Raw genomic sequence first — 23,586 nt, 5'->3', positions numbered from 1 at the left:
TGAGGCAAGAGGATCATCCCAAATTGGAAGTCAGCCTGAGGTAGAATGAGACCTTGCCTCAAAAATAACTTGCTTTTGCCGGGCGGTGGTGGCGCACGCCTTTAATCCCAGCACTCGGGAGGCAGAGGCAGGCGGATCTCTGTGAGTTCGAGGCCAGCCTGGTCTAGAAGAGCTAGTTCCAGGACAGGAACCAAAAGCTACAGAGAAACCCTGTCTCGAAAAACCAAAAAAAAAAAAAAAAAAAAAAAAAATAACTTGCTTTTATTTTTCTAAATTTCTATAATGCGCATCACCACTTCTTTTGGGGCAGGGTTGGAGACAGGGTTTTTCTGTGAAACAGCCGTCGAACTTGCTCTGCCGACCAGGTTAACCTCAAACTCAAGAGCTCCACCTGCCTCTGCTGCTGGCAATAAAGGTGCACCACCACACCTGCTCACATTACTTCTATGAAGGTTAGAGGAAATTATAAGTTCCAGGCCAGACGGCCCACATAATGAGACCCTGTCTCAAAAAAAGGTGGGAGAGCAGAGGGGACTGGTGAGATGGCTCAGTGGATCGTGTTTGCCACCAAGACTGACCACCAGTTTGATTCCTAGGATTCCACGGATGAGAAAATTTGACTCCTGAAATTTGTCTGACCTCCACCTGCACTTGTCACTTTGCATATCTGTCTCTCAGGGCCAGAGAGATGACTCAGTTGTGAGCAGTGGACCTGTTTCTCAGCACCGACCTGGCAGCTCACAATCATCTGTGGTTCCAGTTCTAAGGGATGGCACTCTCTTATGATCTCTGATGCTATTAGGCACACATATGGTGCAGATATAAACACTTGCCCACACAAATAATTTTTAAAAATAGATTTTAAATGCAAAAAATAAGGAAAAGGGGATAAAAAGTGAATTGCCTTTTTTTGTGATACTGAGTATCAAACTCATAGGCAAGGCAATCTACACCCCTAGCTCAAAAGTGAATATTAAATCTTGCAATATTACTTACATACCACCTTAATTTCCCACATATTTTAGCACAAAATGCACACTGTGGGGATCGAGTGTTTTAGGTGATTGCTGACCTCTCCAAACTCAGATTCCTTTCTTTGCATGCCTAACCTCACACTGCTCAAGCACACCCTGTGACTTCACTCAAATGTTACCCTGCACTTCACCAGTCTCTGAGATTCTTATTTTAGCATGGTTTCCCTCCTTGCTTTCAGTCCTTGTGCCTTTGTTGATGCCCCATTTCTCCAAACTCCAAATTTTAGGGCTTGGAAGTTAAGAGCTTCCTGCTCTTCCAGAGGACCCAATTCAGTCCCAGAACTTCGAGAGACCGTTCGCAAACCACCTGTAACTCCAGCTCCAGGAAACCCAACATTCTTCTGGTCTGAGGTAGCACACAACACATAAACCCGGACTCATATAACTGAGAAACAGGCTGTAGGTAACAGTGGAGTACTTACTTACCTAGGATGCACAAGGCTCTAGGTTCAATCCCTGACCACCACAACAAAATTAGTCATTAGCTAGGAGAGGTGGTACAGGCCTTTGATGCAAACAACAGCCTGGTCTACCTAGTGAGTTCCAAGACACTCAGGGCTACAGTGATACCGTCTCAAAAACGTTCATTTGACATTAAGTTTGTGGCACTGTACATCCATTAGACTTTAAGAACAAATTCTGAGAGCTATCTTGGACCCAAATAGGTCTTTGGATGTTATTTATAATCTTGCCTTTGCTATGTTGGTTCTCTATAATGTAGTTTATGCTGTTCTTTTCAGATAATTACGTCATTTCCTCCTTCCTGTCCTCCCTCCAAAACTTTCCACATGCCTTTCCATGCTTTCAAATTCATGCCTCTTTTTCTGTTGTTACATGTAATGCTATGCCACATCCTTGACCTGGAGCTCTTCCTCTAACCATAGCACATCCTTCTTACACAAGTACCCTATAGTTCAGAGGGCATTTTCAAACATTTTAGCTAAGAAAGTGGTCCAACTGTCAACGCTAGTATGACAAGTAACCATCCTAATACACCTTCCAGTAACTTAACCTGTATTCCTATGTCCTGGGGGAAATGATCCATGTCTTGCTATGATTATAACTTTATGAAAGAGTTCCCAAAGTCGGACTGGAGAGATGGCTCAGAGGTTAAGAGCACTGGCTGCTCTTCCAGAGGTCCTGAGTTCAAGTCCCAGCAACCACATGGCCTGCAAGTATACATGCAAGCAGAACACTGTATATGTAATAAATCTTAAAAAAGAAAAAAAAAGAAAAAAGAAAAAGAGTCCCAAAGTCTTTGTCCAAGTGGGCTCATCTCTGGCCCTTCATGAAAATGGGTTGCCAACATGCAAGGATGATGGTGACACAGTGCAAAGTGGGTAGAAAAACTGCAGACCACATAATCAGGAAAGCCCAAATGGCAAGGGGAACAAGAGCTAAGTGGTAGGTGGAGACACTGATTCAAATCCTAACAGCAAAATCTATTTACTGAACAAGTCTAGAGAAGATGTTCCAGTCTGTAATCAGACAATCTAAGCTATCTTATGTCCTCGTAGTTTGCCCATACAGACTAGAACTTTTTTCTTACTGTAGTTTTTGTGATGACCAATTCTGCTTAGTGGATTAGTAATTATTTTCAGTTATTACACTCTTGGGGCAAGGTTATCATGGCACTGACTTCAGAAACAATAGTCGTAACTATGGTACATCTTGAATGACCAAATTAGAGAGCTGGGGGGGGGGGGGTATAGTTCAGTGGAACAATGCTTAGCTGGGAAGCACAAACCTCCAGTATTTTAAGAAATGTATGTATGTATGACATGTGCAAGTACAAGGATCTGGAGTCCTCTGCAGAGTATATGACATCTTAATGGTTGAGTATTCTCTTCTGCTCAAAACCTTTTATTCTTCTTTTTTGAGACAGAACCTTGGCTGTCCTAGAACTTACTATGTAGACCAGGTTGACCTCACACTAAGAGATCTGTCTGCCTCTACATACATTCTGAGTGAACCACCATGTCCAACCCTCCAAAACTTTTTTTTTTTTTTTTTTTTGCAAATCTAGTAAGAGTACCCCAATCTAATCCTTCAGGATAAAGGGTTCTACAAACCTGGTTTTCACTATCAAATACAGGTAGAAGGGGAACACATTCGCCACACATGCAGCTCCATCAGGCTGCTCCCCTTCACTACAGTCCTATCCACTGATGCTGAATGTATAGTCCAAGAAAGTATAGAACAAATACTATCCCCACCCACCCTGCTCAGTAAAGCTGCATTAAAGTGTTAAAAGAAAAGGGGTGGGACTGCTTTTAGGAAATCCTGGATGCTCAGAGAAGAATTTTATTGGGTTCTTCAGGAGTGTAGGAGTCAATTTTTTTTTTTTAAAGAAATTTCTGATTTAAGTTCTTCCCATGTACAAGACACAGGTCAGTGACAAATTTCATCCCAAAGTATCCTGGCATTATCCTGTCCCTGGTGAGTTTTACCCTTGTGATAAAGAATAAGGAATAAACTCATTCCTATCCTTAATTATGGATCAAGAGTATGGAAAGAGTATCTAGGGAGATAGATGGATTAGTGAACAAACACTTGCCACATTAAATGTGAGGACCTGAGTTTGAATCGCCAGGACTCACAAAGCCAGATGCCAACAGTATGTAATTAATTCTAGTGCTCCCAAGGGAGCATGATGGGAAGGAGAGAAAAAAGAACCTGTGCCAGTGGGTGGCGCAAACCTCTAATCCCAGCACTTGGGATGCAGAGGCAGGCAGATCTCTGTGAGGCCAGCCTGGTTTACAAAGTGAGTTCCAGGACAGCCACGGCTCTTACACTGTAGAGAGAAAAAAATCCCCCCAAAATTCCCAAGCCAGATGTAAGGAACAGCAAAGAGACTTCTTAGTCTCAAAAAAAGTAGAAGGTGAGGACTGATACCCAACAGTGTCCTCTAAATTACTTGCATGCAACCACACTTACACAAAAGCAAGTATATTTTTTAAAAGTGTAAACTTTTTTGGACCCCTGAGAGTATGTCAGTAGGATGCGAACTTCCAGGAAAAGAAGAGGCACGGTGGCCAGGACTCAGGCTCCATTTTGACCCAACATTTATTGTCCTTTTACAACATGTCATTTTTTTTAATTTTTAATTTTTTTTTTGGTTTAGAAACTGCTTATGATTAGTCTTCCAACAGTAACTCAAAAGCATGTAAAATAAAATCAACCTACTTTCTATATAAACACCCAGCAAACTGTGGCCCCTCATCCACCTACCCAGGTTGGCTAGGGGTAAGGGAGGGCTTGGGCAGCATTGAGAAAAGTACAGATGCTTTATTGTGGTAACGGTGAGGGTAGTGCCTTGGTTTACACCCCACAGGTTGCCTGCACCACCCACTCTGCAACAGAAATGGTGTAGGCCCAAGGCCCAATTCCTTGCTGGTAATTCACTCTTCACCTCCCAAATGAAAATCACTTTTATTTTATCGCTTTTGTAATTTTTTCAACAGAAAACCCCTGTCCAGAGTCTGACTGGAGCTGAACTGTTCAGACTGAGGAATGGAACAGGCCATGGGTACACCCATGGTCCCTCTCGGGCAAGTGCCCCCACCCCCAGGGAACAAGGTCCAGCTAGGCCAGCTCGCTGCATGCTGGCACACCACTTAGCCATACAGGTCATCGTCATTGTCTTCTGTGTACACACTGCCACCTGTGCCACCTCCACTGCCCTGGCTGGGGCCAGCTCCACCCTGGTTCCCTGAAGGGAATCTGTATATACAAGAAAAAAGCCAAAAAAGAAGATATGGATAGGGCCTGTGCAAGGTTTTTATAACTACTGCTCTAGCCTCCTTATGAGTCCCCACCACTGTTTCTACAAGTCCAAGTCCCCCAAGCAACTTAGGAACTGCCCATTGCCACCAACAAGATTACCTGAAGCTGCCGAAACCTCGACTTTGCTGAAGTGTCTGGGCAAACATTTCATACTTCCGAATGTCATTATCACTGACAGAACGACGGGCAAAGCGCATGGCTTCTTCAAAGTGATCTCTGCGGATCTCAGGCACTGGATCATCCTCTTCTACTTCCTATAAAGTTGGTAAGCACAGACCACTATGCTAGTTAGGACCCAGTTTGCACTCCATCCCTGGTCTCCTTATCCTCCCATTATTGTAGTAGTTTATGGATCTTTGACTCTCCAACCTTAATCGGGTGCCAGGCCAAATTTCCTAAAGGTAGACACTGCTCTATTTAAAAATGTACCAGTGCATCCTAGAAAAGGGAAAGCTATACAGAAAGAATTCTTATCAGAGGTTGCCAGGGGCTTAAGAAAGAAAAGAGATACTGATTGAAGTGTACTAAGCAAACTTTTTGTATCCTAACTGTTCCATAAGTTAACTTAGATGTGTGAGACACATGGAAATTAGTGCTTAGAGACAACAGCACCTTAAACCTCAAATTTAGAATCAGAGTGTAAATAGATCTTCAATAATCATTACATACTATATTGTACACTGTTTTACCTAGAAGCTTCATTTCCAGTTAACACATACTTTATAGTTGCTTTGTATTTTTGAGACCAGGCCTAGGCTGGCCTGGAAATTCTGTCTTCATATATCCTGATTCCTACAACCTTTCTAGAAGTTATTTGCCCTCTTACTCCTTTATTCAAATCCCAGCTTAACCCCTACTCTTCTACTGAGAATTAACTCCAATTGCTATGATTTATGAAACTAATTCCCAGCATCAATTGCTTTATTTCTCTAAGAAACGCCTTAACAGTTATATTGCAAAGGCTCTCTCTAAAAGGCAAAGAAAGCCACTCGCTCGTTTCTTATTCATTCACAGAGTGAATTCCAAACAGAGTGGAACCACTTTTTTTCCCCCTAAAGGTTTTTCAAGACAGGGTTTCTCTTGTGTTACAGTCCTAGCTGTCCTGGAACTAGCTCTTGTAGACCAGACTGGCCTCGATCTCAAGAGATCCCCTCTCTCTGCCTCCTGAGTACTGGGATTAAAGGCGTGCACCACTATTGCTCAGCTAGTTTTTACATTCTTTTTGTTGTTGTTGTTGTTTTGGTTTTTCGAGACAGGGTTTCTCTGTGTTTTACATTCTTATAAATAAATACATTTACATTTTGGAAGTACATGGATTCCCTTCCCCACCAGAATGGGAAAGTCCAGACTCTTAAGTTTTAAAAAAAATCTTTTCCAGGTTGGAGAGATGTCTCAGCAGTTTGTTAATAGCACTGGCTGCTCTTCAGAGGACCCAGGTTCAATTCCCAGCACCCATATGGCAGCTCACAACTGTTTGCAACTCTAGTTCCAGGAAACCTGACACCCTCACACATACATGTTAGGTAAAACACCAATGCACCATAAAATTGAAAAATAAAAATAAAACCTGGTTTATCTGTTGCACAATTGTACTTTCATTTCCCTCTAGGCATCAAGTTTAAACTGAACACATAGTCAACCCATCTCTTTCTACATGGGTTCACTACTGAGAGATGGAATAGGTATGCACAGTGGAATAGGCATGGACCACACCCAGCTCAGCTGTTTACTATTCATTTTCTTAGATACCTATCTTAACAACTCAGTCAAGGGACCCTTCCTAACACCTTCTGCTCTCAACTCATGGAGAATGGCCCCTAGACGGGCACATTTGGACAAAGTGCTGACTCACCATAGCTGATGGATTTGTCTGCCTCTCTCGTTCTCGCCTAATCTCACTCTCAATAGATTCACGAATGGCCAGTTTACAAGCACGTTGGCAAATCTCTGTCAGATCAGCTCCAGAAAAGCCATTAGTCATCTTAGCCAGGAACTCCAAATCCACATCCTAAAGGAAGCAAAAGAGCTACTTTAGCATTGTGCCTTCCTGCCATGGGGGCACATGGATCTTTGGGCCATCCACCTTAAACACATTTGCTCCTGCCTCTGCCACCCCATTTTATTCTTTATTTCTTAAATTATCCTAATAGTCACAACACGTTCATGTTCCCTTTAGCTAACCTGGAGATCTCCAAAGGCATCCTATTCAGGAATCAAAAAACATTCTATATTAGCTTCATAGAAAAAAAGTCCTACAAATGACAACTTTGCACCTGCCTTGGCAACTGGGGACTTGCGCAGGTTAGCTTTTAGGATGGCAACACGGGACTTCTCATCAGGAAGTGGGATATAGATGAGCTGATCAAGACGGCCAGGTCTTAGGATAGCAGGATCAATGATGTCAGGCCGGTTGGTAGCTCCAATGATAAACACATTCTTTTTTGTGGACATGCCATCCATTTCTGTGAGGATCTGATTGATGACTCGGTCAGCAGCTCCACCACCATCTCCAATATTACCACCACGAGCCTTGGCAATTGAATCTAACTCGTCAAAGAAGAGTACACAGGGGGCAGCTTGCCGTGCCTGTGAAAGAGAAAGAGATCAATTCAAATATTAACTAGATTTCTCAGACTTCAAACAAAATAACCACCAATGCCCCAGCTGGACTGCCAGTAACAAAATGGTCTTGACTCTGGAGAAACAGCCTCTTATCCTACCTTGCCTACCAACATATGAACATTAGCCAGCCTCTGATAGCTCACCTTGTCAAAAATTTCCCTGACATTGGCCTCAGATTCTCCAAACCACATGGTCAGCAGCTCAGGACCCTTGATGGAGATGAAGTTAGCCTGGCACTCATTAGCAATGGCTTTGGCCAGCAAGGTCTTCCCACAGCCAGGAGGTCCATAGAAAAGAACACCTTTGGAAGGAGTCATGCCAAATTTGAGGAATTTGTCTGGATGCTCCACAGGATACTGGAAAAAAAAAAAGATAATTTAGTCAACCTCCATATTTTAAATAAAATTGTTATTAATCATAAGCCTATCATCTACTTCATGGTACATCCTATGGTCTATGATGCAAGTTTTTTGAAGATATGCTCCTTACTACCTAAAACTGACTAACAGCAGGCTTCTGGGTTGTACTCATGATTCTAAGTAAATTTTTGAGTCTGAGGCTTAAAAGGCCAACTACTACATACCGAGGCAATGACTGATTACCCTAGGGCAAATTAGCCTACCTGAACCAGCTCCTGAAGCTCCCGTTTGACATCCTCCAGGCCTCCAATGTCTTCCCAGGTTACTTGTGGCACCTCTACCACAGTTTCCCGAAGTGCTGATGGGTTGCTTTGACTCAAAGCCCACTAAAAAGGGTGTTTGAAAAAGTAGGAATGAGATGGGGTGGGAAGCTTTGCATAAAACAGAATACAAGTTTGTGTTCCTAATTTGGGGATGTGGTCCTTACCCGGAAGTCATCCATAGTAACTGCCAAGGAATTCATGACCTCAGCATCAATGGTCTCATCCTCAAGGTCAATGAGGTCCATTTTTTTTCGGATGGCCTGTAGAGCAGCCTCTGAACATAGGGCTGCCAAATCAGCACCCACATGGCCATGAGTCTCATTGGCTACCTGCAGAGAGAAGATCTACTGATGACCTATACTTAAGACCCAGCTTCCTTAAGAAGTCAGAAACAGAATCATAACTTCATCCCATGATTCCTATCTCTGATTCCTCCTGCATTCTTGAAGAGATACACTAGACCATTTATTGGCAGAGATGTTAAATACTCAAGCCTGGAATTGAGAGGTGGAAATAAAACTGCTCCAACAACTAAAAACGTATTCCTGCCCTGAAACCAAAATAATCTCCATCCAACTCTAAAATTGCTGTGTAGCTTACACTGGCCTCAAACTCAAGATCCTCCTGCCTCAACCCTTCCTGAGTCCTAGGATTTCATACTAGGTTATGTTTGTAGTCCCTTGCAACTTCCTAAAAACAGAGCTACCCTAAATCTTGGCCATCCATCACCACCACTCCACCTGTTCCAAGTCCACATCATCTGCCAGTTTCATGTTCTTGGTATGAATCTGAAGAATTTCCAAGCGTCCTGTAGCATCAGGGATTCCAATATCTACCTCTCTGTCAAAGCGACCTGTGGGATAATACAGGGATGTAAAACAGAAGTAACTGCTGATCATAGACAAGTCACTCCAGAACTCTCTTATTTAGAGTTAACATTAATGCCTCACAACTCGCAAAACCTTTAGGTAAACCAAGATAGGTAGTTACTCTAGAGCAATGGTTCTCAACCTGTGGGTCATAACCCTTTTGGGGTCAGAGGGCCTTTCACGGTGGTCCCATATCAGATACTTACATTACAATTCATAACAGTAGCAAAATTAGTTATGAAAGCAGCAACAAAATAATTTAATGATCGGGAAGCTCATCATAACATAAGGAACTGTATTAAAGGGTGGCAGCATTAGGAAGGTTGAGAACCACCGTTCTAGAGGCAATACAGAATGGAAAAAAAAAAAAGACAGTAGGCCCTGCCATGGCAAAGAAACTGAGGATTTAACAGCCTGGATGAAAGACAGTGAGATAAGGAAATCAAGCCAGCAGAACTATAATATACCAACAAGTAAGAACAAGTTGGGTTGGGCAGTGGGGCGCACACCTTTAATCCCAGCACTTAGGAGGATGAGGCAGGTGGATCTCTGAGTTCGAGGCCAGCCTGATCTACAGAGAATTTCACGTCAGGGCTACCTACACAGAGAAACCCTGTCTTAAAAACCAAACAGATAAAAAGAACAAGCTGGAAAGAATTTGTGTTCTTTACCAAACCGCCGTAGGGCTGGGTCAATGCTATTGGGTCTATTGGTTGCTGCCATAACTATCACATGTGCTCTTTGCTTTAAGCCATCCATAAGGGTCAACAACTGAGACACGATACGGCGCTCCACTTCCCCGTGAGTCTGTGAAAACAGTATGTGTGGTTAGAAACGAAGTCAGGACCTTCCAAGTCCCCACCATCCCCCTAGGTAAGTTCCTACTTTCTCTCTTTTGGGCGCAATGGCATCAAGCTCATCAATGAAGATGATAGCAGGAGCATTCTTCTCTGCTTCCTCAAAGGCTTTACGGAGGTTGCTCTCAGACTCGCCAGCCAATTTGCTCATGATCTCAGGACCTGAAGATACAGAATAGACAAGAAAGGGCCAGTGAGGTGGCTTAATGGGTCAAGGTGCTTGTTACAAAGCCTGATAACCAGAGTTTAATCCTGGACCCCACGTGGTAGAAAGAAGGAACTAATATTTGTTCCTCATGTGTTTGCATGTTCATACAAACACAATAAATTAATAAAATAGTTGTTTTTTCAGAGACAACAAAAAACAATCTTGAAAGAAACTGTTTTGTATTTTCTTCCCTAGCCCCAATACAGGTCCTGAGTAAGAATGTAGTCATTTCTGTCTCTCATAGCATTCTTGGCCCGTTATCAAGCTCAAGCCAGACTAGAAATGGACTCTGCATACTTCCCATAGCACAGTTCCAACTGTGAAGATGACAAAGATGATTTGGTAAAAGGCTACTTGCCATTGGACTCCTAAGATCTAAGTATCATTCTAAAGACAGACAAAAACTCTCAGATAAGAATAGATTTTATCCAGGTGGTGGGGCGGTGGCACATGCCTTTAACCCCAGCATTCAGGAGACAGAGACAGGTGAATCTGCGTTCCAAGACAGCCAGGACTACATAAAGAAACTATGCCTCAAAAACAAAACAAAACAACTTTTTGATTGATCATTACACCTTGTTTCCCTAATGTCTTCAGGTTATCCACTATCTTTCTCAAGGGAAAAAAAGAAGAGAATCCCAGGACTCAGGAGGCATAAACAGGAGGTTTTCTGTGAGTTCAAGGCCAGCCTGGTCTACAAAGCAAAGCAGCCAGGCCACACAGTAAAACCATGTCTTAAATCCCATCCTACACCTCATTGCCCACACCCAAAATATACTCATTTATCAGAAAATGCTTAAGTGGGGTTACAGAGATAGCTCAAGTGCTAAGAGTCTACCTACCTTAGAAAAATGAATACCCAAGTTAGATTCCTAAAACCTACTGTCAAAATAACAGAAAAACAGGCGTGGTGACACATACTTGTAAACCCAGCACTAGAGAGGTAGGTGGATTCCTGGGGCTGGCTGGTTAGTCAACTTAATATACTTGAACAGTTCCAGGCCAGGTAGACTACACCTAAATTTGAGAGATTATTCTCTGAACTGGACACATGTGCATGCATACTCCTACACACAAACACACCACAAACACACACAAACACACACACACACACACACGGCTAAAAGCTAGAGAGATAAGTCAGCAGTTAAGAGCACTAGCTACTCTGCTAGACATCCTGGTTCAATCCCCAGCAACTATATATATGGTGGTTCATAGGTTCACAATCAGCTTTAACTCCTGTTCTAGAGGTTCTGATGCTCTCTTATGGCCTCCTCAGGTACTGCACACACATAGTATACACACATATATGCAGACAAAACAGAACAAACTTGTTAAAATAAAACAATTTTTTAAAGATTTATTTATTATGTATACAGTGCTCTGCCTGCAGGCAGAAGAGGTCACCAGATCTTGTTAGCCACCATGTGGTTGCTGGGAATTGAACTCAGGCCCTCTGGAAGACCAGCCAGTGCTCTTAACTACTGAGCCCTCTCTCCAGCCCCAAAATAAAACAATATTTTAAAATATGCTGAAATGTATGGGTACAAGTGGAATGTCTGTGAGCTTCCCAACTCAGAAATGGTCTAGTCAGATACAAGATAGACCAAGTTTCTTACCATTGATCAGGAAGAAGAAGGCTCCAGTTTCATTTGCCACAGCTCGGGCAATCAGCGTCTTCCCTGTCCCAGGAGGTCCATATAGCAAGATCCCCCTAGGAGGCTAAGGAGAGTAGAGAGTAGTCAGGGTCAGAGGCTTACCTTCCCCAACTTCACCCATCCTAGACTAGCTTAACTACATTTCTTTTACTGACAGGAAAAGTGATGCCAGCAAGTTGGTAACATTTATAAATTCAACTTCCACAGGAGACTAACATGTTATGACAAGGGCTCAATTTGATAAAACAGGATCCAGGTCACTGGATAAAGCGGCGTTTGTTTTTCATTGTTAGAGGCTTTCACGGATGTTTACAACCTACTAGGAAAGGGATTCTCAATCTGTGGGTCATGACCATCAGAAAACATGTATTTCTGGTGACCTTAGCCCAGCCATAAAATTTCACTGCTACTTCATAATGGTAATTTTGCTACTGAGGTGTTTCAGTACCTAAGAGCATCAGAAATATGTGTTTTCCAGTGGTCATGACTCACAGGTTGAGAACTGTTGCTCTGATTTAATCTCAGGTTAGAATGTCAATTTTTTTGTTTGTTTTGTTTTTCAAAATAGGGTTTTTCTACGTAGCCCTGGCTGTGTGCTGGAACTCACTCTGTAGATCCAGCTGGCCTCAAACTCTTAATAAATCCGGCACTCCAGTGCTGTGATTTAAGGTATACATCACCACCGCCCAGCCCAAATTGTCTTTTAAAAATCAGTAATCAATTGCAATTTTTCTTCTTTGAAGATGTCTGCAGCCTTATCCACAGGAAACTGCCCTCAAAGAAGTCAAAACCATTTGTATGCTTACTAGGCAAATTAGTCATTTCATTTTTGGTATGTTCTATTACATAGAAAAGGTCAGAAAACTATATTCTAGATAGGTGGTACTCAAATGTTTAACTCAGAAATCTAATACTTGATCAATTTTCTTCCTTTATTGAGTAATGGGCTACAAAACTGGCAAATTTATGGCTAACATTTTAATATGATCCATGAAAGAACTGTAATGTATATTATGTACGTGTATGTATCCACAAATATACACTACCCATTTCTTTCTTTATAATGGCTCTAATGAATTTAGAGCCTTCTCTAAATGCTAAGGATGCTCACCTTCACACCAATTGCCTTAAAGAGCGCAGGATGTCTCAATGGCAGTTCCACCATCTCCTTTATCTGAGCTAGCTGCTTCCTGCAGCCACCGATATCATCATAGCCTACTTCATTCAAGGACTCTTCCTCATCCTGGAAATGGAAGCATACAAAGAACAAAGAAAACAGGAATAGTATTGTCAGCAAAAATACAATTTCTCTAAACCCTCCCACTATGTGGTATGGGAATATATGCTGTATGAGAAGATTCTCTTCTATAGGAATCTCATCTTACGCCAGATGTAATGATACACGCCTGTAATCTCCAGCACTTGGAAGGCAGAAAGAGAAAAGACTGAAAACAAAACAAAACAAAAACAAACAAACAAAAAACAGAAACAAAAACCTCCTCTGTCACAGCCCTTAGTCTTATTGATAAGGGATCCCTAAAACTAAAGCTAACCTATACATGACTGGGCCCATCAACATCCCATTTTGAATGAAGTGGGGGTGGTTCATAAAGCATCACCTAACCCTGAGGAGCAAGCTGTAGGCAGTTAATGGCTGCTAGGAGACAGAGTCATATTCCTTATGGTACAGTCACTGAGTCACTGGCAAGCTGTAGCTGGTCAATAACCCCCCATAGCAATGATCAACTCTAAATAAATTCAGTGGGCCACCAAGAGAGGAAAATACAAAGAAATAGAAACAGAAACGTGAAGTACGAAGATTTTGAGAGAAAAGGGAGAATCAGTGGAATTAGGCATGATGGTGCACGACTTTTAATCCCAGTTTGGGAAGCAGAGGCAGGCAGATCTGTGAGTTCCAGGTCAGCTTAAGTGACATAGTGAGACCCTGTCTAAAAAAAAAAAAAACAGAGCTGGAGAGATGGCTCAGTGGTTAAGAGCATTGCCTGCTCTTCCAAAGGTCCTGATGGTGGCTCACAACCATCTGTAATGAGATCTGATGTCCTCCTCTGGCATACACACAGACAGAATATTGTATACATAATAAATAAATAAATAAATTTAAAAAAAACACCCAAAACCCAAGGAGGGATAATATGATCAAACACAGCTACGTGGGTGCTGGGAATTAAACCTAAGACCTCTGGAAGAGCAACCAGTGTTCTTAACCACCAAGCCATATCTCCAGCCCGTTTATATTTTTTGAGACAGGATCTGCCATCACAGACCATCGTGCTGGACTCAAACTTAACAGTAATACTCCCATTTCCACCTCCTAAGCATTAGGATTATTGTCATGTACCACCACACTCAGTGTCAATCATTTACATCTTCTAGACTCCATCTCAAATCCATGGCATTGGGTTCTTTCAATAAATACTTAGGAGATTTTTCACTTCCATAAAGATCATCTAATTTCCAAAAGCATTCAGCTTGATAACCAACACAAATGCCACTTGAGTGGTTAATAAAATTGGGAGATGGGGATACAGTTCAGTGGCAGAGCACTTGCCTAACATACACAAACCCTGGGTTCAATTCCAACACCACAAACAGAAAACAAACTCACCTCTCGCTTGATTGGCTCCCCTTCACAGTGAATCACTGTGTCTGGAGCAACAATACAGTAAGGGCTGGGATCTGTCTCTACTACTTTGAACTCCACAGCTCGCATCCCACCCCGGACAAGGAAAATATCTCCTATAATACAAAGCAATACAAGCAAAATTAGAGGTGTCAAGAACAAGATCAAGTGAAAATTCTCCACCAGACCCATGATCACTCAGTAGATACCCTTATTCCCTAACCAATAGTAATACTATTATTATTGAGCAATAGTAAAACTCTAATCTGTATTGCATTTCTCTGCTACTCAAGACTAGTATACAGAAATGGTATGACAGAAGCTCCCTTTAACAAACAATCAGGGTACAGATAGCCTAAGCTTTCACTACAACTAACAATGGCAGAGCTGTATACTTTAACCTTGACAGCAAAAAGAGATCATTCTTCAGAGATACATGAGAACTACTTACTATCCTGGAGCACAGAAGGAGGTGAGAGGGTAGACAAATATGTGTGCAGGATACATATATGCATACTCGTAGATATGAAAATAACATGGAACTGTTCCAAAGTTTACTCAAGTATCAACCATTCTTAGACTCAGTTTCTCTCACCTTTCCGGATGGGTCGATAAGCTTCCAGGAAGTACGGCTTAAGGTACACTTCAAAGAGATTGCCAGTGATGCCTTCCACCGTGTCATCGATGGGTAGCACATGGATACGTTTGCCATACTTTACATCAGGGCATGGCTGGATGCTGAGGATGACAAGCAGACTCCATATTACCAACCACACTGCAGCCCCAAGCACTGGGTGTCCGAAAGGGCCTGGCACAGACAGCTGATGGCAAGCGAAAGAGAAAAGGCAGGGATGGCCTTAGGTGAAGAGAAGAAGGAGAGCAGGGTGGAAGAGAAGGTAAAGGAACAGCCAAGCAGAACTAAGACAAGTCACAACCACAACAAGGGAATAGAAGTCCACTCATCAAGTCAAAATTAAGAATACTTGGAAGCCGCACATATGCACACTTCTACCACTGGAGTCTTCAATATGAAAGTCAAGGATAATCTTTTCTAGTTAATACTGACCATCGCCTGTCTCTCCCCAGTGTTCAGATTACTGGGAATATAGGTACATGCTACCATGTCTGGCCTAGTTAATATTGATAACCCACTTTTACAAGGGGGAGGCGGACGGCAAGGTTTAACAAGAGAAATCGAAACTTTTGATGTCAGTGAAAGATACAAAAAAAATAATCTCAATCACAAGATCAAAACACCTTGAGAAAGTGACTAAGCAGGCTCAAGAAGGTACTTAAATTTAAAAAAAACTTCAGAAACTTGATTGATCCTTGCCAAGTAACTGGAGATTGTGGGAGCCTCGTGCCTAGCTGGGAAGAACAAACAAAATCATTCATCAAGAGCAATCCTAGGTCTAGCTGTAACTATGTTCTTCTCCCCCAGGTTTATCTTTTTTGCTTTCCTTTTCCTTTTTGGAGACAGTCTCACTATGTAGACCACACTAGCCTGAACTCATAGCCCCACCTGTCTCTGGGTCCCACGTGTGTGCACCAAGCCCAGCCTAGGTTTACTTATTTTTAGAAGTACTGTTTTAGAAGACCTCCCTTCCTACTCTCACTTCCACTTCATTACAGCATCATCACAAGCCATTAAGAAAGCCATGGAGATGTCAATTTGTCCTAATAACCATGCAGGGGAGGTGGATTTTGAAGTCTCTAGAAAAGCAATGCAACCTGAAGACAACCCTGAAAATATGAGTCTTCTCATGACCAGGTAGCTTCCTACATATGCAACTGCCATGGATTCTGTCCTGGTTTTAATGGAGGAGGGTTGGTGTCTATAATGCAGACTGTAGTATATGGCCTCACATCTCCCTCCACCCCACACACACCTGATGACATCCCCTAGGCGAACACGGAGGTTATTCCGAACAACTCTATTCATTCGAATCTTCTCATCAGAGCATGTGTCATCAGAAAGCACAATGCACACAGCTTCCCGTCTCTTCTTTCCTTTTAGCAACACTGTGTCACCTCGGAACAACTGCAGTTCGTCCATCTTGGGCTAAGAAAAAAACAGTTAAAGACTTGGAGCCACTGAGCTTTTCAGTAGGCTGAAGACCTCTAGGCTAGAATTCCCTATAAACCCCCACTTTATCCGTCATTGCAAGAAAAATGACAAAAGAAAGCTGGGGAAATCGTTCTACTTAAGTGCAGTAAAGACTGGACTGTACACCCAATTTACCTGAGACAAGGACACCACACTGTTATCTTCATTGATGGCTTCATCAACAATTAACCGATTGGGTCGGTTCTTTTGTTTGAGAATGGCTGTTGATAAATCATCGCCTTTTGAACTAGAAGAAAGAAAATGGGATCAGACCTAAAGGATACTGAGTCCCACCAATCCCTAAGATTCACACAGGAAAGAAAGAATGGATAGATGGCCGGGCGGTGGTGGCGTACACCTTTTTTTTTTTTTTTTTTTTTTTTTTAAATTGTTTTTTCGAGACAGGGTTTCTCTGTGGCTTTGGAGCCTGTCCTGGAACTAGCTCTTGTAGACCACCCTGGTCTTGTGAAGAGCTAGTTCCAGGACAGGCTCCAAAGCCACAGAGAAACCCTGTCTCGAAAAAACCAAAAAAAAAAAAAAAAAAAAAAGAATGGATAAATGAAGCTTAAAAGCTCAGATAAGCAGGTCGGTAGTGGCACAAGCCTTTAAACCTAACACTTGAGAGGCAGAGGCAGGAGGATCTCTGAGGCAGGCCTGGTCTACAAAGCTAGTTTTAGGACAGCTAGGACTGTTACACAGAGAAACCCTATCGGGGAGGAGGGGGGGACCCTATGGGCGAGGGACGATGACTAAGAAAGAAATGAAAATGCTTTCATAGCGCCTGGTGCATAGTCACCATTGAAAAAGTTCTCTTATTGCTTGTCTTCCAAAGAAATGAAGTGAGCCAGAGAATGTTTAGGGAGGCCATGTTCCACCTAGTAAGCCTCTGCACAACAAAAAACAACTTTTAGTACTATCCTCCTCAAAAACTAAACCTCATGAATCCAAGAACATTTCCTAGTACTACAAGACCACCAAGCACAAAACAACATAAAACAAAAAGTAATATATAACAGGATAAAAAAAACATGCCTAGAACCTTCTGAAAGAGGCACCAACTCCTCCTGGCATTCTTATAAAAGCACATGACTTTTATTAATCCAGAAACAAAAATTGAGAATTTTTGAGACATGGGAAAATTTAAATCCTTCACTTAAATTAAGAAACTAAGTTGTTGCTGAGCAATGGCACCTTTAATACCAGCACTCATGGGAGGCAGATCTCTGAGTTCAAGGCCAGACTTGAGTTCCAGGACAGCCAGGGTTACAGAGGAATACCCTGTCAAAAGAAAGAAAGAAGAGAGAGAGAGAGAGAGAGAGAGGGAGAAAGAGAGAGGGAGGGATGGAGGGAGGGAGGAAGAAAGACAAAGAAAGAAAAAAAGAGAGAGAAAGGAAAAGAAACCATGTTTCTTTTTAAAGTTTATTACCAAATGAATTAATTACAAATGATTGGTTTCATTGACATTTCCATACATGTATGTATTTTTATGAGCCCCCATTGCCCTCTCTAGGCCCTCTCCCACTGATTCTTTTCCTCTGTTTTGTGTATGTGACCCATTTTAATTAAGAGCTAACATGATTAGGGGTAATCTACATGAGCAACCTGCCAGTGGCTACACCACTTGAGGAAATGTGTCCCTTTACCCATGCAAACCATTAGCTGCCACTAACTCCTGAGGAACTGGTGGGACCTTATGGGCCTTTCCCCAATAATTTTCTAGAAGTTAGTGTTATTCACTGGACAGTGATACTAATTCCTTTCTTTCTACATTTATTTATATCTATCTGTCTTGAATATATATATGCTATGGTAGTTGCTTTGTCTTCCCACCATGTGGGTTCAATGGACTGAACTTAGGTTGTCAGGTCTGGCAGCATGTGCCTTTACCTTCTAAACCATTACACTGGTACCAAATGTCATAACTAGCTCATTTCTAGCATCCACCTACTAGACTCAGTGGTCTCTCCCTCTGAAAAGTTACCTCTGACCACGAACGGTGGAATAAGCCTTTAATACTAGCACTTGCGAGAAAGAGGCATGTCGATTATCTATGCATTTGAAGCCAGTTTAGTCCACAGAATTCCAGGCTGGGGCTATATAGTGAAACCCTATTTCATCAAAAAGAAACAAATGAAATCCCCAAAGCACTTTTCTTCCAAGGTTTGAGAAACGTTATTAACCAAAATAGAAGTCAAACGATGGAAAAAGCAAATGAAGGGGAGGAAAAAACCTATTTCTGCAACAAATCAATAGGCATAGTGCTTCATGCCTGTATCTCAGCAATTGCCTGAGCAGCATAGCAAGACTATTTCAATAGTAGTAATCATAAATGAGTGCCTATAAAGCATGACATTGTTCTAGGAGCGAGATGAGACAGCAAAATCAAACAAAAACGCACTGCCACTGGAAATAATCTTACCCTCACTTATAGACTATTGATTATTATTATTATTATTATTATTTTATGGGCCTTGCTATATATAGCCCTGTCTGACTATATAAACTAGGCTGACCTTGAACTTGCAGGGATCCTCCTGACTGAAATCAGAGGCACGCATCACCATACTCAGCTATGTTACATCTTTAATCACTACTTCAGATAAACTAGTTTCCAGAGTAGTTTCCTTAGCTCTAACTTGCCTCCTCATTTCAAAGGGTGTGGCCACAATGCTGCTGAGATTCCAAAAATAAGTGTATTCACCAAATTTTCTATTTTCCCAAACTGCTTTGCCCAGAGGCTGCCCATCTTCTTATTTTATTTACAGGACTGAATTAAAGATAATTCCTCAAGTTATCACTTTGTATTTTAATCTCAAAACTGCATTTCAGAATCAGGGCATGGTGGCGAACACCTTTAATCCCAGCACTTGAGATTGATTGGCCAGCTAGTCTACAAAGTGAGTACCAGGGCAGGGAGGCTGTCACACAGAGAGACCCTGTCTGGAAAGAAAAAAAAGAAAGAATGCAACTTCAATCTGACTGAGTCCTGATCCTGGCTCCAGAGATGAGTGGTATGCCTTTAAAGACCTGTAATTCATCTACCCATGGAGTTAGAGCTGGTAACATCTGAAAAGAGCTGAGAGCAACTGCAGCTCTAAATGTTCTTTAGGGAAATCTATCGTCTGCATGACTCAGGTCCTTTCCAGAACTCAAAACCACATAAGGGAACTTGGAAGAAGTTCAGGTAAGAACCATCAAGAAGACCTAAAGGTAAAAACCATCTATGATGCCAGATTTCAGGAATTTTAATTTTAAAAAAATCTGGATATAACTGTGCATACTGTGACTTTTCTATGACCCCATTATTGGGGGATAAGGGTGGCAGAGCAGCAAGACCAGATATTCAAAACAACCTTGACTCCGTGCCCGAGTTTAATCCCAGGTCCTGGGCGGCAGAAGCAAGCTGATCTCTGAGTTCGGGGCCAACCTTGTCTTCAGAGTGAGTTCCAGGACAGCAAGGGCTACACAGAGAAACCCCGTCTTGAAAAATAAGCAAACAAACTTAACTTTACAAAAAGATAAATAGGGGGCTGGTGAGACGGCTCAGTGGTTAAGAACACTAACTGCTCCTCCAGAGGACCTGGGTTCAATTCCCAGCACCCTCATGGCAGCTCGCAGCTGTCTGTAACTCCAGTTCCAGAGAATCTGACATCATTTTACCAATGCACATGAAATAAAGTTAAATAAAGTTTTAAAAATGATAAATAAAACAAAGGTGAAATACTACAGAATAATTTTAAAGTATATTTTGTTGTTTTTGAGACAGTGACTAGGTAGCCCGGGAACTCTCAATGTAAATTAGGCTAGCCTAGATTGAACTTTCGGCCTTGAGTGCTGGGATTAAAGGCGTGCACCACCCCACCCACCCTGGCTATTTAAAATACTAATAGTCCTTTTAACTAAGCAACTGAGTGAATATTTCATCCCAAGGAAATGAAACTCAAAACACCTAATCTCCTCAAAACAGCAAGAAGATTTGTAAAAATTATTTTCCTACGCTTGCTGATTTTTCTTTTTTGCTTGGGTAGCTCTAGTTTCTAAACGGAATGTCTGAAGTAACTGGGTTTTATTTGATGCTTTCCTGAGAGAGTTGGGGCCATAAAATCCCAAGGCCCAAACAATCTCTAATCGTAGCTACTTGGGAAAGAGATGTGTGTTTTTAAGAGTTATTTAAGACTAAGTCAACTCCAACCTGCAATTTCTGAAAGTCGTAATACAGAAAGCAGAAACAAAACCAAACCAACTCAGACTCTAACTTCAGCACCTTAAAATAGAAAAACACCTTTCTAGCCACCCCCTGAACAAAGATATAATAATAATAATAATAGTAATAATAATAGGTAAAGCTTCCTGGTATTTACAACAGGCCTAACGAGGTGAAAATCGCCATTTGAGAAAAGCACGACCTTCCCTCTCCCTAGCGGGCCCGCACTACCCAGGGTGCAAAAGATGCCAACCTCCGGCAAGGCCGTCCGGCTCTACCAGGGCCGACCTGGGCTTCCTTCTCCCGGGTTGCTCGGCCCGGCCCTCCCAAGTCCCAGGGCTCCAGAGGCCTTCACGTGGCCCCAAGTCCACGCCCACTGGGCCCAGTCGGGGCCTCCGGCTCGCAGTGTTTTCTCTTCGCGGGCTCAGGGTCTTCCGCGAGTGGTCGGAGAAGCGCCCGACCGGTGTCCCAGCGCCATGGAGCTCCGAGCCGGCAGCGTGGACCCTAAGGCCTAAGTAGGCCGGGGCCGCCGTGCCGAGGGAGCGAGGCAGGCCGACCGGGGCCTGCATGACACAGCACCATCTTGCCCAGGCTCCGACCCAGGCCCAGCGCGGGCCCGACCTAGGGGGCGCGCGGGTGCACAGCCCGGCCCGAGGCCCTCACTCGCCCCTTGCCTCTCCTTCCGTCTCTCTCCTCCCGGCCTAGACTCTCCGACGCGGCCCTACAGGGCCTACCCAGCGCGGCGAGTCCCACGATGCGCGCCGCCGCAGCCGGCGGCCGTGCGCGCGCATCCACTTACTCGGCTCCAGAGGCCATGGCGCGCGCCTGTCCCGGTCGGCGGCTGTGGCGGCCTGAGGGTAACGGCTACGAGAATGGCAGGCGACCGGCTAGGCCCGGGCTTGACTCACTCAGGCGGTGGATCAACAGCAGTGACAGACCCTCAGACAGCCTCCCTCTCGCTTCCTCCCAGCGGCACCGGGGCGGCAGGCGGGCGGGAGACGCTAGCTCCGGATCCGCGAGGGGGGCAGCGGCAGCGACTAATCAAACGACGGCTGCAAACGCTTCGCTGAGACTGAGCCGAGAAGAGCCGAATCATCGGAAGGAGAGCTGCCCTCACCTCCACCAATCAGCGCCTGCCTGGGCACTCGCGCCCGCCTCTCCGTGCCTCTCCCCAGCAACCCGCGGACCACGACCAATCAGAAAATTCGTTTAGGGTCTGGCCCCGCCTCAAGGCTGCAACACGCCTAGTAACGCCACGTCAATTGGCCGCAGCACTACGCTTCCTCGACGGATTGGGATTCCTGACCAATAAGCAAAAGTAATAGGCCAGCTCGGCTGGTAAAAGGAGAGCCTTTAATTCCTCCGAGGAGGCCTCTCCTACTTGGCTCCTGTTGATTGGCTCCTCAGTTTATAAGCTGCGGGAAGAACCTGACACAATGGCTTGAATCCCTATTAGTTTAGTCAGGTTGTAATGGTAACCCACATCGTTCATTCCTCGCCAATCCTGGGGATCCTCTTACTCCACTACACCAACCCTTCGTGCTCCTTTACAACACTGACTCCAACGAAGGGCGTGGTGGTTGGGCTAGGTCTGTAATCCTAACAGTTGGGAAGCAGAGGCAGGAGGATTATTAGTTGGAGATCAACTCAGGAGACAGGACCTTTTCTGAAAAACAAAACCAGATCGTGTGTAGTGGCACAGATCTATACTTCTAGCATCGATACAATGTCTCAAAATTAAATTTAAAAAGCAGTGTGGTGGCACATTCTTTTAATCTCAACACTTCAGAGGCAGAGGCAAGTGGATCTCTGAGTTTTCAATCAGCCTGAGCTATTAAAAAAAAAAGTCACAGCCAGGCAGGGCTGCACAGTGAGACTCTGTCTGAAAACTAATAAAATTTTAAAAAGCTAAAACAAGTGGGTATGGTGGTATTGACCCTAGATGCCAGTACTCCACAGCTAAGAGCGGGAGTGCTGCAGAGATAGACTAGCTCTAGGCACCCTTTCTCCGGGACCCTAGTACTGAGTCAGCAGCACCCCAGCTCCTAATCCATTCTACTGACACTGCACGCTCCTAAGTAATCCCCCAAGCTTCACAGTTTCTCGGGGTTTGGGAGTCCATACTCCCTGCCGTAGTGTATAAATATCACCTAGGGAGGAGGAACACTCAGGTTCAGAGAGGTCAGTGACTTCTACAGAACACACAGCACTTCAGCAGTGCCTAAGAGCAAGAAAATCAACCCCAGGCTGGGCTTAAGGTCCTTAGGCCTCCAAAGACAATGAATTGGCACTCATTGTAGTCCACAGGCTGTTAGCTCCAGTGGAATCCTGATTCTGTTCACCCTTAACCTCCTACCCCAGACTGATCTCAGACAGTTTGGCTCTAGAGATGGAGCTACTCTGAGAAACATCTCTTTCATTTTTGTTTTGATATTTTTAGACAGGACCTCTCTACACAGCCCTGGCTGTCCAGGAACTCATTGTGTAGACCAGGCTGGCCTTGAACTCCACTTGCCTCTGCCTCCCGAGTGCTGGGATTAAAGCTGTGCACCACTTGTCCCCCCCTTAAGTATCATGTACCCACTCTTCCTTAGTGGCCTGTCAAAGTCATTCTTCAGACCTGACCTCACTCACTGTCACCTAGCCCAGATTCCTGTGCTTTCAGATAACAGAGCTAGCGAGATGGTTCAGTGGCTAAGAGAATGTAACTGCTCTTCCAGAGAACACAGGATAGATTCCCAGCACCCATCAGGTGGTTCACAACCTCCTGTAACTATAGCTCTGAGGGACCCAATGCCTCTGGCCTCCAAGGGCATCCACGCACATATGGATAGCATACACACACATGATTTAAAATAAGTAATTGAAATTTTAATAATAATTTTTAAAGGACTATGTCACTGCTTCCTTGAAAGGAT

General features: G+C 43.5%; 1 protein-coding gene across 2 annotated transcripts; it reads right to left on the bottom strand.

The window, feature by feature from the left end:
* Positions 1–4,082: 4,082 nt before the first annotated feature.
* Positions 4,083–21,760, bottom strand: Vcp (valosin containing protein). 2 transcript variants are annotated; one of them, XM_057790610.1, is made up of 17 exons: positions 21,468–21,760; positions 16,600–16,711; positions 16,247–16,419; positions 14,953–15,095; positions 14,343–14,473; positions 12,828–12,959; positions 11,678–11,780; positions 9,879–10,012; positions 9,665–9,800; positions 8,865–8,977; positions 8,289–8,453; positions 8,065–8,187; positions 7,586–7,798; positions 7,098–7,406; positions 6,673–6,828; positions 4,920–5,074; positions 4,083–4,757 (listed from the first exon to the last, which is right to left on the bottom strand). In XM_057790610.1, the coding sequence occupies exons 1-17, from the start codon at positions 21,482–21,484 to the stop codon at positions 4,652–4,654; spliced, it is 2,421 nt and encodes an 806-aa protein (XP_057646593.1). In that variant the 5' UTR covers positions 21,485–21,760; the 3' UTR covers positions 4,083–4,651. The 2 variants fall into 2 exon arrangements, with proteins under 2 accessions (XP_057646593.1, XP_057646594.1); XM_057790611.1 differs by lacking the exon at positions 21,468–21,760 and adding an exon at positions 20,922–20,940.
* Positions 21,761–23,586: the final 1,826 nt, after the last annotated feature.

This window comes from Chionomys nivalis, chromosome 16, assembly GCF_950005125.1.
Source record: "Chionomys nivalis chromosome 16, mChiNiv1.1, whole genome shotgun sequence".
Lineage (NCBI taxonomy): Eukaryota > Metazoa > Chordata > Mammalia > Rodentia > Cricetidae > Chionomys > Chionomys nivalis.
The sequence above is the reverse complement of the archived record's forward strand: the minus strand, read 5'-3'. Positions and strand labels throughout refer to the sequence as shown.